The 15,929-nt window shown below is 36.7% G+C and overlaps 1 protein-coding gene across 9 annotated transcripts in view; it reads left to right on the top strand.

Annotated features, from left to right (window-relative positions):
- Nucleotides 1–8,424: 8,424 nt before the first annotated feature.
- LOC150096579 (peptide deformylase, mitochondrial-like) overlaps nucleotides 8,425–15,929 on the top strand; it is an 85,445-nt gene continuing 77,940 nt past the window's right edge. For 2 of the 9 annotated variants that reach the window (XM_090408288.1, XM_090408287.1), the window contains exon 1: nucleotides 8,425–8,562. Coding sequence is in view for 1 of the 9 variants with exons in the window: in XM_090408279.1 (XP_090264405.1) it covers nucleotides 8,936–8,957 (22 nt within the window). In the remaining 8 variants the exon portion in view is untranslated. Of the gene's footprint in view, nucleotides 8,563–8,590; nucleotides 9,175–15,929 lie in introns of those variants that run through there. The other 7 variants (XM_090408285.1, XM_090408284.1, XM_090408283.1 and 4 more) reach the window with 4 other exon arrangements.

Below are 15,929 nucleotides of genomic sequence, written 5' to 3'. Positions count from 1 at the left end.
TTTGGCGTCCATGAAAGTCCCACACAGTGTGGCCAAATCCATGAATGCTGCCACTGACAGTGCTCCCTGCAATTTTTAATGTTGAAAATTCCAAAGTTGGTCATTTGAGAATTAAAAGTTGGTACTACATTGATTAATGAAAAAATAATTCAAGAAATTGATGAAGTTAACAACCACTTGGGAGTGTTGGTGGATAGAAATTATTTGGTTATTCAAGAACATAATAACAAGGAAAGATTACTTCCTTATCTTTCCTTGTTAGTTAGTTTCCTTGTTAGAGCCTTATAAAAGGAACTGATATGATAACATATGCATATACTGTGCAAAGATCTATTCATCTGGGTTTTTTTAGGATGGTAAAGTCAAAGAGAATATCTTGAGGCAATAGAACAAACAGTAATTCTCTATGGAATTTCACCCTAAAAAATTGCAGAAGATGGTTCCATGGCGGTCGTCTGAAAGATAATAACCAGTAGGACTACGCTACAATATATTCCACAGACAATTACAAATATGGATGTTTGTAATTGTCTGTGGAAATACTAGTGGTAGTCGTCGGCGGTAGATGGCGTTGGTGTAGTTGTGGTCATTTGGTGGAGAGAGAGAGAGTTGTAGAGCAGGTGCCCTCCCGCGATGAGTCTTTGGACTCCCTGGAGGTTCTAATAATAATAATAATAATCATTTGTGCAATATCAAATCCACAACATTTTGTCACCCGAGTGAAAAAAAAAAAAAAAAAGACGTATAGTAACACATACTGATCATTGAAAAAAATCGCATATTTCATAAGCGCGCACATACTTGATCGAATAAATATTTCTTCAGTCTCCAACTAATAAATAGCCTGCGAGTTCGAATCCCATGATGCATTGATCTGTGGTTTAGGTGGTAGAAGAGTTTCATCCATCAGGTGCGAGACAACATCCTGCTTATTTGAAGCGGAAGCATGTGGCTTCAGTTGTTTTTTTTAAATCTTAACATATAATGGTGCTATTTATAATTCTTATACCATAGTTCCTCCCTTATCCGCGGTCAACCCCGGTCCGAAAATATTAAATGGACAATTCCATTAATAAACAATTTATAATTACATCAGCAAAGTGGATATTAGATCTAACATTATTTCAAAGCCAAATGTTTGTAGAAACTAGGAAATTTTCTTAAGTTGACCTGAGAGTTTACGAGAATATAGTCCTCGCCATTCCCGAGTTGCCTTAGCTACTTAAGTCAAGGAGGTAGTGCAACTCGGGGATGCCGATGATTGTATTCTCGTAAGATCTAAGGTCAACTTACGAAACTCATAGTTTCTACAAACACTCGGCTTTGAAATAATGTTGGATCTAATATCCACTTGGCTTGTGTAATTTTACATTGCTGAAATTTGAAATAATGTTGGATCTAATATCCACTTAGCTTGTTTAATTTTACACTGCTGAAATAAAGCCGTATTACTAAAAGAATGAGCTATACGGCTTTATTTCAGCAATGTAAAATTACGCAAGCCAAGTGGATATGAGATCCAACATTATTTCAAAGCCTAGTATTTGTAGAAACTTTCATAGTTTCTGAAGTTGACCTGAGAGTTTATGAGAATATAATTTCCTCAGTAACTTGCTCAAGTTTTATAACACAGTGACGGCTGAACTGGATAAGGATAATGGCTTTACAGCGATACTGCAGGACCTGGCTAAGGCATTTGACACGATACCTCATGGAATTCTAATCTGTAAACTACAACATATGGGAATGGATATAGGGTTGGTGAGATGGGTAGGTGGGTGGTTGATTTGAGAGATATCAAAGAGTAGTTTATTCAGGAGTAGAGTCCAAAAGACAGCCTGTGACGAATGGTGTGCCACAGGGTTCTGTTCTTGGACCACTGCTGTTTAATTTGTTCATTAACGATATAGGGAAGGATCTAAGAGGAACAGTTCATTTGTTCGCTGATGATGCAAAGTTGGGTAGGGCAATAGTGAATGCATAACATGTCAAAATCTTGCATGACGACTTGAATAGATTGGAGTTCTGGGCTAAGGAGAATGGATGTCAATTTAATGTGACAAAATGTAAGGTTATGCATTTTGGAGTGAAAAGATTAGCAGCAGTATACCACATTGATGGAACTGTACTCCAGGAGATTGATGAGGCTAGGGACTTGGGAGTGTCAGTGGATAGGGAGATGAAATTTAGGGGGAAAATTGCAAAAAAGTAGCTAAATCAGCTCATCAAATCACTTGGCATCGGAAAAATACTTGAACATGCAGAGATAAACAAGTTATTGTTCCTCTGTACCGAGCCTTGATAAGACCTCATCTCCACTACTGTGCCCAGATTTGGTCACCTAGGTTCCTTCTTGATGGAGACGAGGTGGAGAGGATCCAGAGGCGAGTGACCAAGATCATAGCAGATCTGTGGAATGAACCTTATGATAACAGGTTGAAGATTTGTTGGTTGCAGAAATTAGTTGATAGGCGGAAAAGGGGAGATATGATTGAGACATTCAAATTGCTGAATGGTTGCTGTAGTATTAATTCAGGGGATATTTTTGAGATCAGGACTGGTGGTGGGAGAACTAGGGGACACCTATGGAAGCTGGGCAAGAGTGTAGTTAGCAGGGGTGTTAGAGCTGGGTTCTTTACTTTTAGAGTGGAATAAGCTGCCAGGGTCTGTTGTGGGTACTATGACGGTGAGTGAGTTCAAGGCAAGGTATGATAAATACTGTGAGAATGTCGTATAGTTGTGTGGACATGATGTTTAGGGCCTCACTCGATGAGTCTAAGGACTCCCTGGAGTCGCCCGTAATAATAATAGTAATAATCCTCGCCATTCCCGAGTTGCCTTAGCTACTTAAGTCGTGTAGGTAGAGCAACTCGGGGATACCGATGATTGTATTCTCGTAAGCTCTCAGGTCAACTTACGAAACTTGCGTATTTTTTGCAAACACTCGGCACTGAAATAATGTTGGATCTAATATCCACTTGGCTTGTGTAATTTTACATTTCTGAAATAAAACCGTATAGCTCATTCTTTTAGTAATAGACAATTCGGCTGATCCCAGAGGTAGCACAACACCAGGACAACTCCTTGCAAAGATGAAGAAAGCTATACGTACATTGCAGCCTTTCGGAAATGAGGAATATCTGGAATTGTGCGCCGTTCTGAGTAGTTCCCATTTATCAGATCGACTGTCGCGGTGTCGAAGTGCTTGTGTTCAAGTAACCCTTATTTTACTTAAAATGGCCCTAAAGTGCAAGAGTTGTGATGCTGGCAATTCGGACATGCCAAAGAGAAGCCGTAAAGTGATCCTTTTTAAGTGAAAAAGGTGAAAGTTCTCGATTTCATAAAATAATGAATAAATAATAACAAAAACAAAAAAAAACGTCTGCTGAGATGTCAGGTTGGTGCAGGATATGTATAGAAATGAAGACAAGAGTTCGGACCAGCCAGGGACAGACAGAAAGTTTTCAAGTGATAGTTGGCTTGCAGCAAGGGTCGGCATTAAGTACGTTCCTGTTTAATATTGTGATGGAGGTGGTGACAGAGGAGGTGAGAAAAAACATGCCTTGGACAATGTTTTATGCGGATGACATCTTGAATCGAGAGACGTAGCAGCTAAACTGGAAAGAAAGAGGAAAGTACTGGAAGAGAGAGAGAGAGATAGTTATGAGACTGAGCTTGAAGTAAGACAGAGTATATGTGTTGCAAAGTGGATGGCGGCCAGGAGACAGATCTGGAGCTGGAAGGATATGTCATCAGGAAGGTAAGGGACTTTAGATACTTAGGTTCAACAGTGGAAGAGGCTGAGAAGGAAGTTGGATGGAGGAACTGGAGAGAGAGAGATGGCTCGAGTGCTATGCGAAAAGAGGGTGCCGATCAATCCAAAATGCAAAATCAATAGGACAGTAATGAGACCAGCTATGACGTATGCTATGGAAACTGTGGTCCTGTGAAAAATAACATCAACAGGATGTAGGTATCAGAGATGAGAATGCTTAGGTAGATATATGGTGTGACTAGAAAAGATCGTCTGGAGAGAGATGGCTATTCGTTCCCCTCACATATTCATCGAATGACTATGTGAGGGGAACGGTGAAGTTACGAACTTAGGAGCGAAGATACAGGAGGCAAAATTGAGATGTTTGGTCATGTAATATGGAGGCAACACGAATATGTGGGATCCATCTATATGACATATAGAGGGATGCACATCCCTCTATATGAAATGTCATATAGAGGGATGTGCAGGGCAGGAGGAAACGCTGGCGACCAAAGAAGAGATGGGGAGCTGGTCGAGAAGGACTTGAGGATGAAGAACTTGGATGTGGTTACAGCCCAAGACAGATGGATGTGGAGGAGGTTCACCACAAATAGCAACCTTATGTGGGACAAGCTGCAGAAGAAGATATATTATTCATTTTAATTTTTTACAAGCTTAGTCATGAAAATGTGACCTCTATAGCTTATCCACTGAGTGTCTTTCTCCTTATCCTGTGTATTGGTGGGGTAGCAGTGCTACTTTAGCAGGAAATTATCATAAAACAAGGTGGTTTCAGTTCCCTTCCTTGTCCAATAGCATGCCATGTCTGTGTAAATATGTTTATTCACATGGCCCGTTTGGTTGTTTCGTGGAATGAAAAACCCGAGTTTAAGGGAGGAAAAAATCTTCACCCACGTATAAGACTGGCTAACTTATCTTTGACTGAAAATCACTGATAACTGTTCTTCACTTCACACATGAGATTCGAACCCAGGTTTTTCTAACCAAAGGCCTCCAAGATTCAGCTCATTCATTACACTAACCATAATATCGTTCTATTTCGACATTAAACTTCTGTGGTAACATGGAATATGGCGCAGTTACCCTTGGTCGGAAATAGGCTAAGTTCGATTATAAATAAAAGTGGAATTTCATATTACAATTGAAAATCATATAAAGATATAGACACAAAAAAATTTTTTTTCATATAATGCAGACTTTTTCTTAAGTATAAACTCACCCAATGCAGTAAGTATTAAGATTCCAGTCGCTGTTACTTAATCAACTAATCGATGACAACGATAAACAGCAACCAGTGCGTTTAAACAAGAAATCTCGTGTTCTCTTCTTGCTACAAATTAATTTTCGAAAAAATTCAGAGCTTAGGACTGTAACTACAGGCTCCAATTCAAATATACACTTGTCTTCAAAAGAAACTATTTTTTTAATTGTATATAAACTGCTAAACTAAAATGAATAATATATATTACTATTATTACAAGACACCCCACCTAATAAGAAAGGCGTCTAACGATTCGTTGCAGCAGGCACTCCACACCAATCAATCCACAGTATATCTTTGGGTTGTTCAATCTTCCACGGTTAATCTCCCAGCTACACTCCAATTACACACAGTGCCATCTACCATTACGAATAGTAGTTTTTCTAAACTGCGTGTGTACTAGAGTCTATTTGCCTGTATCCAGATGAAAAATCAGACTTTCAGCAGGAAAAATCTTGAATTTCACACACCTCCTCGAGTGTTAGAATCCTTATGATTTACCACGACCAGGGACCTCAACTTAGATCTCCTAGCTATATCAGCTATATCCTGGGGGCAGAACCTTGTAAACTTCAATGCCATCAAAACTCAGTTCTGTCTGATCTCTCGCAAGAAAGAGCTGTAACTACAGTAATGCTGTGGTATCCAAACATGATCGACTTCTCTTCTTGGACTGAGCTGCACCTGATATACCCTCTGCAGCTGCCAAAAAAAAAAAAATTGTACTCTTTTGCACAAGACACTACTTCACACCCTCACAGTGCTAGCTCTATACAAAGAGCAAATCCTCCCAGCCATGGAATATTGCTCCAATATTTGGGATGTTGTACCAAAATCCTCTTAGAGATTGCTCGATTCTGTTCATAAGAGGGCAATCCGGCTAATTAATGATATCCCTCTTTCACAGACGTTCAGTTTCTACATCACGCGTCTTCTACAGATACTTTCATGGACATTGCTCTGCTGAAGTGACCACTATTATTTTTCCATTCTCCTCCAAAATCATTAAAACAAGTCAATGCTAATCAACACACTTTTACAATCCTTCTTGAAACTCACCGAACCGACTTCACTGTTCCTCTTTCGTTTATCTAATTTTGCCCTTTGGAACAGTCTCACCGACTCTGCCTTCCCAAAGATTACAACACTCAGCTCTTCAAGCAAAATATGAACAAATTCCGCCTTTCTTCTATTCCTCTTGTCCACAAACGGCACTGATGTACTATAGGTCTTGTTGCCTTTCTCTGTGTGGATCAGATAATATATATATATATAACACACAACGATTATCGAACTCTCGAATCTATTCCGCAATATATCTGTCTGGTCTTTCTTCCAAATGTGCTACTACGGAGGCGCTTAATCTTTTGAAACATGATTTTCATTTAAAGTAGGAAAAACTAAAATCATAACATTTGCCAGAGGACTCATAAGTTTAGAAATCAAAGAGAAAATAAATGAACAAATTAGGCATCATCCTTTCAGGAATTTAGGCCCAGTGGCCAGTTCCAATCTTATTCCTTCTTTTCATTCATTATCCTTGAATTCTGTGTTCTCGAACAAGTTGCTATCAGTTTTTTTTTTTTTTTTTTGGGGGGGGGGGATTGCCTAGAATTATCCATTCTTTGTATATGTTCAATCCCTTCTTTCTGTATTTTTATATTATGAACAAGTTAGCAGCATAAAATATTTAGAGATAGAGATAAAATTTTTCATCCATCAGACATGTCCTATTAACTCCCTTATCCCTTCACAAATGCCCTTAGCCAAGAATGTGTGGTCGGAATATGAAGTGAACAAAGAACAAAACTTTCAGACTTGAGGATTGGCTCATTCCAAGATATTAACACGTTATTAGTCTCCAGACTTTGGGTACAGGCCAGTGATTAAAGGTAGTTCATGTCTTCGTTTCAAGAACACAAATACCGAGTGTGTATAAATTGTTGGGGGAATGTTTGCGACCAAGCGCAGTTTGTTAACATGTATGCTGCGTTCGGTTGTTTAATATCAGAGCCACAGTATCTAAGGCTGAGGCCAGCGTATGTCTGTTAATTGTGGATGCTTTATTGGAGGGTATGCTTGTTTTCATCGCATGAAATTTGAAATTCTGGAAGAAAATCGCATTTTCATCACGTCTCTACTATATGATATAGGATTACTCAAATTTGAGAAATGTAGCTCATTAACTTTCAGTTTGTGGGCTTTTTTTTTTTTTAAGTGCACTATATGTATGTCAGTTGTGTTTACGCTGACTAGTGGTAGAGGAATTACAGAATAATAATCTGTTTCTATGAGTGATCAATCTCTGAAATTCTGAACCTTGCACAGCACTAACTAAACATGAATAATATTAGATCTCCTGTAGCACTGTGTGAAATCCGTATTGACAATCGTACTGATTAACAAGTAAGTTTTCGAGCACTGATAAAACTGACTGTTCATGGATATTCTCTATTTTGAAAACTGAGTTAAGACTAATGTCACTCTTTTCAAATAAATTTGGAGTGATGCTAATTAGGATGTTTGAGGATTCTTTTGGTATCCAGGCTGTTTAAGATCTTGACGATTTCTTACCAGCGAACGGGAAATTAACGCGAACGCAGTTGAAAGATACTTGGTCACTGAAGAAAAGAGTCTAAAAATGTTTTGAGATCGCGATGAAAATTATTATTATTATTCGTGACACCTCCAAGGAGTCCGAAGACTCATCGCTGGAAGCGCACAACTCTCCATCTCCACCACTACACCGAACCTTTACTAGCAATCATCTATATCAACACCATCTACCGACCACCGCAAATACTATTTTTTGTCTATAAATTGCGTGTTCTGAAGGGCCGATTTGTCCGTATGCGGGATGAAAAACCCGAGTTTCTGGAGAAAAAACCTGCTACCTACGTATGAGATCGGCTAACTCACCTTCAATTGAAAAAGCCCATATAAAAAAAAAAAAAATCAGCTAACGCCTTTTTATTCCCGTATACGGGAGTAGGCGAGGCCATTTAGCCCTATCTAACTTTTTGGAGACTGAGTGGGATTATTAAAATAAAAAATGCCAATATACCTTAAAAAAGCCAAAATATTTGTCTCTAAGCAAAAAAAAAAAGTAACAAATTTAAAACTTATAAAAATACGATGCTGCACTACTAAAAAGTCCAGGAATCCATTATCTTCATGTCTTTTATTCATACTTTTGGTAGATCTTTCATTGGCATTAGCTGTTTTAAATTGTTGATTCTCATCTGAGATCATGCAAAAATTCAGAAAATCATAATAGCTCATGCTTAAAAAAATTTGAGAAATTTATTTTTTGAAGGTTTCAAGCTAAGCTACTCAGATTTTCTCGGTTTCCAATTGATCTCTGATAAGAGATCTCCGATTTATTATTGATCTCTGATAAGAGATCAATATCTTAAAACAGCTAGTGAAATCCTCAATCACTCACGCTTTGGCAATAATCCCTGGGTAGAGGCCAGTCTTTTGTATTTTAAATAGCGAGGTGCCAGGGCAACAGATGGCGAGGGTTTGGATTTTTTTTGAAATTATTAAGTTTCAGTTGTGAATACTGGTGTTTAATTTAACATCTGTAATTACCTAATTGTGGATAGTTTTTTTTTTATTTTATTTTATTTTTTTGCTGTGCAGGTATTGTAAGGGATGAGGATGCTATCGTGGAATTCCCTAATTAACTATTCATAGGATTGTTACTGCCATGTGTGCACTGAACCCACCTGTTTTTAATTTCCTTTTTACAATTCATTTTTCTTGAATATTAATCGTCTCCAAATTTTATACACCTGACTTACTTTCTGTTAAGCCTGAAACGTGCAGTTTGAGGTAATTGTTGCTATGTATTAGTGAATTCGAATTGTATCAGTAGTCCGAAATGTCGAAAGATGATGTGTGAGAAATTGGTGGGTAAGATTATAAGTTGTATGTTCGAAATTTATAATCATTATTATGGGACACCTCCAGGAAGTCCAAAGACTCATCGAGGGAGAGTGTGCCAACAGCATCGAATGATTGAACTCCATCCAACTACTAACCGCGCTCAAACTTTTTTTGCGTGAGCCATTAGTAGCAGAGGCTCTACCAATCGACCAACATTTGCTGGCAAGTTAGTTTTCTTGCAAAGGTATATAATCTGGTGGTGAATCTCACTATATATAAATTCATTCATAACGTTGAGAATCTTGCCGCATAGTAGTTAATTCAGAAAGTCATAATAAACTTATATGGGTGCTTAGAAGCCAAGGGGATGCCAAAAACCTACTTTTGAGAAATTTGAAGTCAAAGTGTAGTAAATTCAACATGGCACTTATAAGCCGATTATTGTGTAGTTTCCTTACTCATTGTGCAGAAAAACTGAGGAAAACAAGTTGTCTGTCACCTCAGCTACCCATTCCTACAGTTAACACACCTTTTTTTTTAAAAAAAAAAAATTTTTTTTCAAAATTTCTCTTGTATCCTTTGGCTTCTAAGCGCCTTATAGCTATGCTTAGTAAGGTTGGAGAAAACTTGTTCGAATTAGGCAAATTAATTTTCTGAACGAAAATAAGAGCTTAAAAAAATAGCACAGCTTAAATTAGTACAACTTTAACTTCAATACTGAAAGTTTGGTAAACTCATAGCAGTAATGAAGCAATGTTCAATGAACTTATTTTTTTATTTTTTTTTTAATGTTGAACTGATTGCTTAGCCACAATAATCAATGAGAAAGGTTTGACATATGAACATCTAAAAATGTTAGAAATGCTCTTATCAAAATGATATAAACTAGATGTAGCATTTTCATCTATTTTCAAGTTTATTTTATATATATCCTTAGGAAGTCATCCTTAAATAGACAGGTCATAGAGTAGGGATATTCTAGATTGATGGAAGACCATAACATTAAATCATTTTCACAATTAGAACTGCAGCACCCAAACATTTTATAATTTACTATGTATAAATAGTATCCATAAAACTCAATTTTTTGCAGTATGTTTTGGTTTCAAAATAGTGCTACTGATTAACTGTTGTTTGAATCACTTATATTATATCCATCAGGCTTACCTTCCAGTTTATTCTTTATGTTTTATTAATCTAGGTTTCCAATGTTGCAATCATTTGATCCAAATGCATAATCCTTTAGACTACATCTGATTATGCTCCTGCAATCATGTAATCCTGCAATTATATGAGAGAGAGAGAAAGAAATGTATTTTATGGAAATTTCGTGACAAGATGTACCTGACAAGAGCATAACAAGTGTGTTTCCCAGGTTAAAGATGAAGGATGTTGGTGATGCTGTTAATCAGCAAGTGAAAGAATTGATTTCGTGGATAAATTATCTGGGTCCTCCACCTATTCATGGAGGACCCAGATCATATCCATTATTGTAACTGTGCTCAGTGTATGCTTTGTTTTGTATTTTACTGGTTTGTTTGTGAAAAAATGGCAGGTCTTCCACTCAAAGAGTACACTGCCCCATCATCCAGTTATAGAGGACTTATCAAGCTCGTGATCCTTCTGTTTGTTTGAGGATGAACTACACCAACTTTGCAGTTCTAGATGTTTACATAATCAGCAGTGGCATTTATAATATAACGAAAGAGAGCACAAAGTAGTGAATATTATTAATAGTAGGTGCAATGCTATGTCAGTGAGAATGTGATTAAGAATCAAGGAGTGAATAAAATACAAATGATAACATTGGTGGGGTGTTGTGGGGGGGGGAGAGAATCAGGAGAATGATAAGGTAATCATAATGAGAGAGAGAATGTTTGTGATTCACCTGGAAGTGAATGAGTGATTGGAGAAATGCCTGGTGTTGTCTCCAATGATAGAGAATAGAAGAGAAATAAAGGAGAGGCAAGAGAAAGGAATATATGAGAGAGAGAGAGAAAGAAATGTATTTTATGGAAATTTCGTGACAAGAGCATAACAAGTGTGTTTCCCAGGTTAAAGATGAAGGATGTTGGTGATGCTGTTAATCAACAAATGAAAGAATTGATTTCAGATAAATTATTTGAATGGTGATAAGTATGGAATGAGGAAGAGAAGACAAAAAAAATTTACTGGAAGAAGCAAAAAAGGAAAGTATAAGAGAGTTAAGGTTTTATGTTTGTTAGTTGCCATGGTATAATCTGAGCAAATTGAGAAAAGGCAGTGATTGCAAGCAAGTAATGGGTAGGTGTTGTGCAGAAGAAATGGTGTGCAGTTTATTATTATTTTCCTGACCGCCATGGAGTCATAAGACTCATTATGGAAGATCAACACAAAGTCTATCATACCACTCCTTAAAATCATAAAACATTCTGCATGTTCACCACCCTCTCAGGCAATGCATTTTATGTTCCTAACACTCTCCATGCAAAAAATTACTTCTTACCTTTTTACCACCTTTTGCAACTTCCAGGGATTGCCCCTTGTCCTGTGCCTTTTTCTCATTCTACCATATGAAAAATCTCTTCAGTGTTAATATGATAACCCTTCAACAGCTTAAATGTCTCGATCACACGAAATGTGACCAGATCTAGTCTGATTAAAGCTTTATACAATGGGACCAGCACACTTATCTCTCATTGTCGTAAGGGTATGGAATGAATTTGGTGGATGAAAGGACTTATATGGTTAATGAAGTTCACTTTGAAGAGATTTTAAGTTGGTGTCTGGAAAAATTATTCAATAAGAATTTTTGAAATTGCAAAATAAGCAAAAAGAGTTATTAGGGGAATCCTCAGAGCTCTCCTCCTTTACTAGATGCAAGGATAGCTCTGAACACAAGGGGATATTGCATGTTTTGCTGGTTTGCTATCCAGCATCATCGAAGCACAAATCACAATTGTGGTAAACACACAGTAATCAATAAAACTAAGGAAGAAACGATTCAAATTGTAATTGAAAAGAAACTAATGTCTATGCCCTCTGCAGACTTTATAACAACAAATTAAATTATGAGATGCCAGGCTAAGTATGCCATTCTTCCTGTATGAAGGGAATATCCAGAGCATAGGCTGCCAGACGTCACTTGTCATACTGATGTCCAAGGATGTAATATATGTGTTCTTCAAGCAGATGTAACATAGGCTAAGCTGCAGGCACAAGGAACTTTATATACTCCAAGGTGTGAAAGAGGATGAAGCTGATCCTTAGAAGAATGGATGAAGGAAGCTAGTTGAATGTGTGCTTTAAAATGGCATGGAGATTAGATATGTGGAGAACTTCAGCTATATTTTCAGATGTAGTTTCAATAAAAAAAAGATGGAAATAGGTTGCTGCAATTTTGTGTGTTGTTACTGAAGGGATAAGGGGGACATATTTTATCTATTTTAGTAGCCATTGGCTACTAAAATTTCCTTTGCAGCCAAAGTGCTGCAAAGGAAAAAGTATGTTCAGTTTTTTTTTATCATTCAAACAAATAGGTTTCACTTTGCACATTTTGAGGATGCCATGCTGTTAAGGTGTGTGAGTTTTCTGTAAGCAGAAAATATGATAAACTATTTGGTAGTCATGTCACTTGTGTATCTAGGAAGGGGAGGAAGTTGTTTACTTTACTTGTCCATGCCAGGTTTGACTAACTCACAAACCAGCTGAAGAAAAATTCCTCTAGTCTGCGACTAGAATCAAGCTTAGAAATTGTCTTTCTTTTTATTTCTTTCTTTCTTTTATTTTCTTATATATATTTTTATAGCAATGTATATTTTAGACATTGGCAGTTTAACTGTACAAAAATGTATCTAATGTGTCTGGGTTTTGCAACCAAATAGCAAAAACGTCATCTACATAGCACAGCCAAATTGTTGGTTATGTGTGATTGAGTGCATAGTTTTCCAGAAATTCCACATAGAAACCTGAGTAGCAGTGGTGAATCAGAATAAATTAATAAATGCTGGAAATAGTGAAGTAATGTCAAAATTGACCATGGTGTCAGAATCTCTGAAAGATTGTGCAAAATAATAATAAAAAAAATCTTATCCTGAAGATAAGATTTTTTTAATTACGATTTTAAAGTAAAAACAATTTCTAACAAATAATGCAAAGTTGCTATTGTGTGTGTGTGTGTGTGTGTGTGTGGTGGAGGGGGTTGCTAATTTCAAGTTTGTTGGTGGGCTGTCTATGCTCTTGGATAAAGGGGGATATTAAATTTGTGAATTTTTTGCCCATACATCTGAGGTAGTTTACAAGAACAAAGAGTTAAAATATAACAAACCTAAATAATTTGTTAATTTATTCTTTTAGACCAGGATGCAACTTTTTAAATAATTTACTTTTTTTTTTTTTTTTTCTCAGATTTCGTAAGATTTCAGTCTTGTACTCTGGTATGTAGAAATCTTTAAGAAGATTGCACATTTTTCTGTTATAATCCATTTGATTCATAATGACAGGTGTATTACCTTTATTATAAGCTTTGGTTATAATTTTTGTTGTACAAGTTTTTTTAGGTGTAATATTTCTTTAGGTGGGAGGTTTGAATTTTGTCAGAATTTCAGCCAGAAATAACCAAAACACTAAAACATTATGTAACATTATGTAAAACACCTCTCAAACCACTTGTAGTGTGTAGATTCCATGAAAATTCATGGACAATGAAAAGTTAGTTTGTCAAACAATTGTTCATTGTAAAAACAGCATTTTGACAAAACATAGTTTATACACTCCTTCACCAAATCTGATGATACTAGCAATTTTTGACTTGCAAGGGTGGTCTGAAAAGTTCTCAGCCTAACAATGAAAAAAAAGAATTTATAATTTCAAAATTATTTTTATTTTTCAACATAATCTTCCTTAAGACATACATTTATTCCAGCAATGCTCCAGCACCATCTTCGTAGTTGTTCTCAGTAAGATCTACAAAACACCCCTCTTCAGCTGCAATCACCTCTCGATTCGAAGAAAAACTCTAACCAGCGAGGAAGAGATAGAAGTCACAGGAAGCTAATTCTGGGGAATAATATGGTCCAACAATTCATAGTGCAGATCCCTTAATTTTTCCATTGCCAAAACACTTTTGTGGGCAGGTGCATTGTCCTGATGAAAGATGATTTTTTTCTTCTGCAAACAGGTCTTTTCTCACGAATTTTTTCGTCTAGTTTGATTAAAAGATTGGAATAATATTCCCCAGTTATTGTTTTACCCTTTTCAAGATAATTAACAAACAAAATTCCTTTAGCATCCCAAAACACCGATGCCATAACCTTTCCTGTTGATGGAACAGACTTTGTCTTCTTTGGTGCTGAACAACCAGCTTCTGAACACTGTTTTGACTGCTGTTTGGATTCTGGTGGGTAATGGTGAATCCAAGTCTCATCCATAGTAATAAATTGATGCACAAAATCAGTTTTATTCTTGTTAAAATGCCCCAAGCACTGCTCAGAGATTTTCATGCGAGTGTCTTTTTGATCTGCTGTCAGCAAGCATGGCACCCATCTTGCACAAAGGTTTTTCATTTGCAATTCTTCATGCAAAATATATCCTACACGTTCTTTTGAAATGCCTATAGTCTCAGCAGTTTCATGCACTTCGACTCACCGTCATCCAATACCATATCGTGTGCACTTGATCAATGATTTCTGGTGTTGTTACACTTTTTTGAAAGTCCATCACATGGATCGTCTTCAAGACTGGTACGGCCACGTTTAAACTCGGCAGACAGCCCATTTCTTAATTGTTGAAAATGAAGGAGAAGAGTGTCCATAAACTTTTATGAACTTCGAATGAATTTCTTTTGGTGTTAAACCTTCTTTTACAAAGAATTTTATAACTGCACGATACTCAATTTTATCGTTTCATGGGATACAGATAACACTTTTGCTTCAAACAGCTGTATAAAACAAACTACTTGATGAATGACATTCAATTTCACATGGATGCTCATGACAGATGTACCAACTTAGAAAAGAAAAATCTCTTGCCGATAGTGTTGCCATCTATGGTTGAGGCGAGAACTTTTTAAAGCACCCTCACATACTGATAGTCAGCTATTGTCATGGAACAGAACACGAATTCTATAATAATCAGTACATAATCATCTTCATTGGAGAATGCCTTCCACCTATTACAGATTCTTCAGTAATAGGGAGTAGGTGAGACCATTTATCTCTACTCTTGGTGGGGAAGAAGCTAATCTTCACCTTTTGCTGGTCGCAGATAATTGGCCTAAGACTATCTATCAGTAATTTTAACTGGCATCCTGGGAAAAGAGTTCAGCAGATAGTTGAACTGTCTTCTTTCATGTTCTGTGGTGATTTTTTTGAGTTCTGGGATGATAAACTTTACTTGTCCATGCCAGGTTTGACTAACTCACAAACCAGCTGAAGAAAAATTCCTCTAGTCTGCGACTAGAATCAAGCTTAGAAATTGTCTTACTTCAGGCAGTTTAGTGTAGTGTGAGTAAACATTCTTTTAGATTTTTTTTTTTTTGGTGAAAATCTCAGTGTCATGCTAGCATAAAGTCAGTATTCTTAGTCATTATTATTATTATTATTATTATTATTATTGGTAAGTTCCATGGAGTCAACAGACTCATTGTTAGAGGCCCATTCGGCCATCAACATGTCTATCATGATGAGCTTTGAAGTTATTTACACTACCTGCACTCACAATGCACTCAGGCAATGCATTCCACTCACTAACAACTCTCCATGTAAAAAAAAACCTACTCCTCACACTCTTAACATACTCTTTTTATAATTTCTTCTGTATTATTTTCATGTTTTCTTGTGAAAATCTCAGTGTCATGCCAGCATAAAGCCAGTATTCTTAGTCATTATTATTATTATTATTATTTGGTATGACATGGAGTCAACAGACTCATTGTGGGAGGCCCATTCAGCCATCAACATGCCTATCCTAATGAGCTTTGAAGTTATTTACACTACCTGCACTCAGGCAATGCATTCCACT

This window comes from Typopeltis vanoorti, chromosome 18 (genome assembly GCF_054136105.1).
Source record: "Typopeltis vanoorti isolate ZY-2024b chromosome 18, IOZ_Tvanoo_1.0, whole genome shotgun sequence".
Taxonomy (NCBI): domain Eukaryota; kingdom Metazoa; phylum Arthropoda; class Arachnida; order Uropygi; family Thelyphonidae; genus Typopeltis; species Typopeltis vanoorti.
This window is presented reverse-complemented; position numbering and strand designations above follow the sequence as displayed.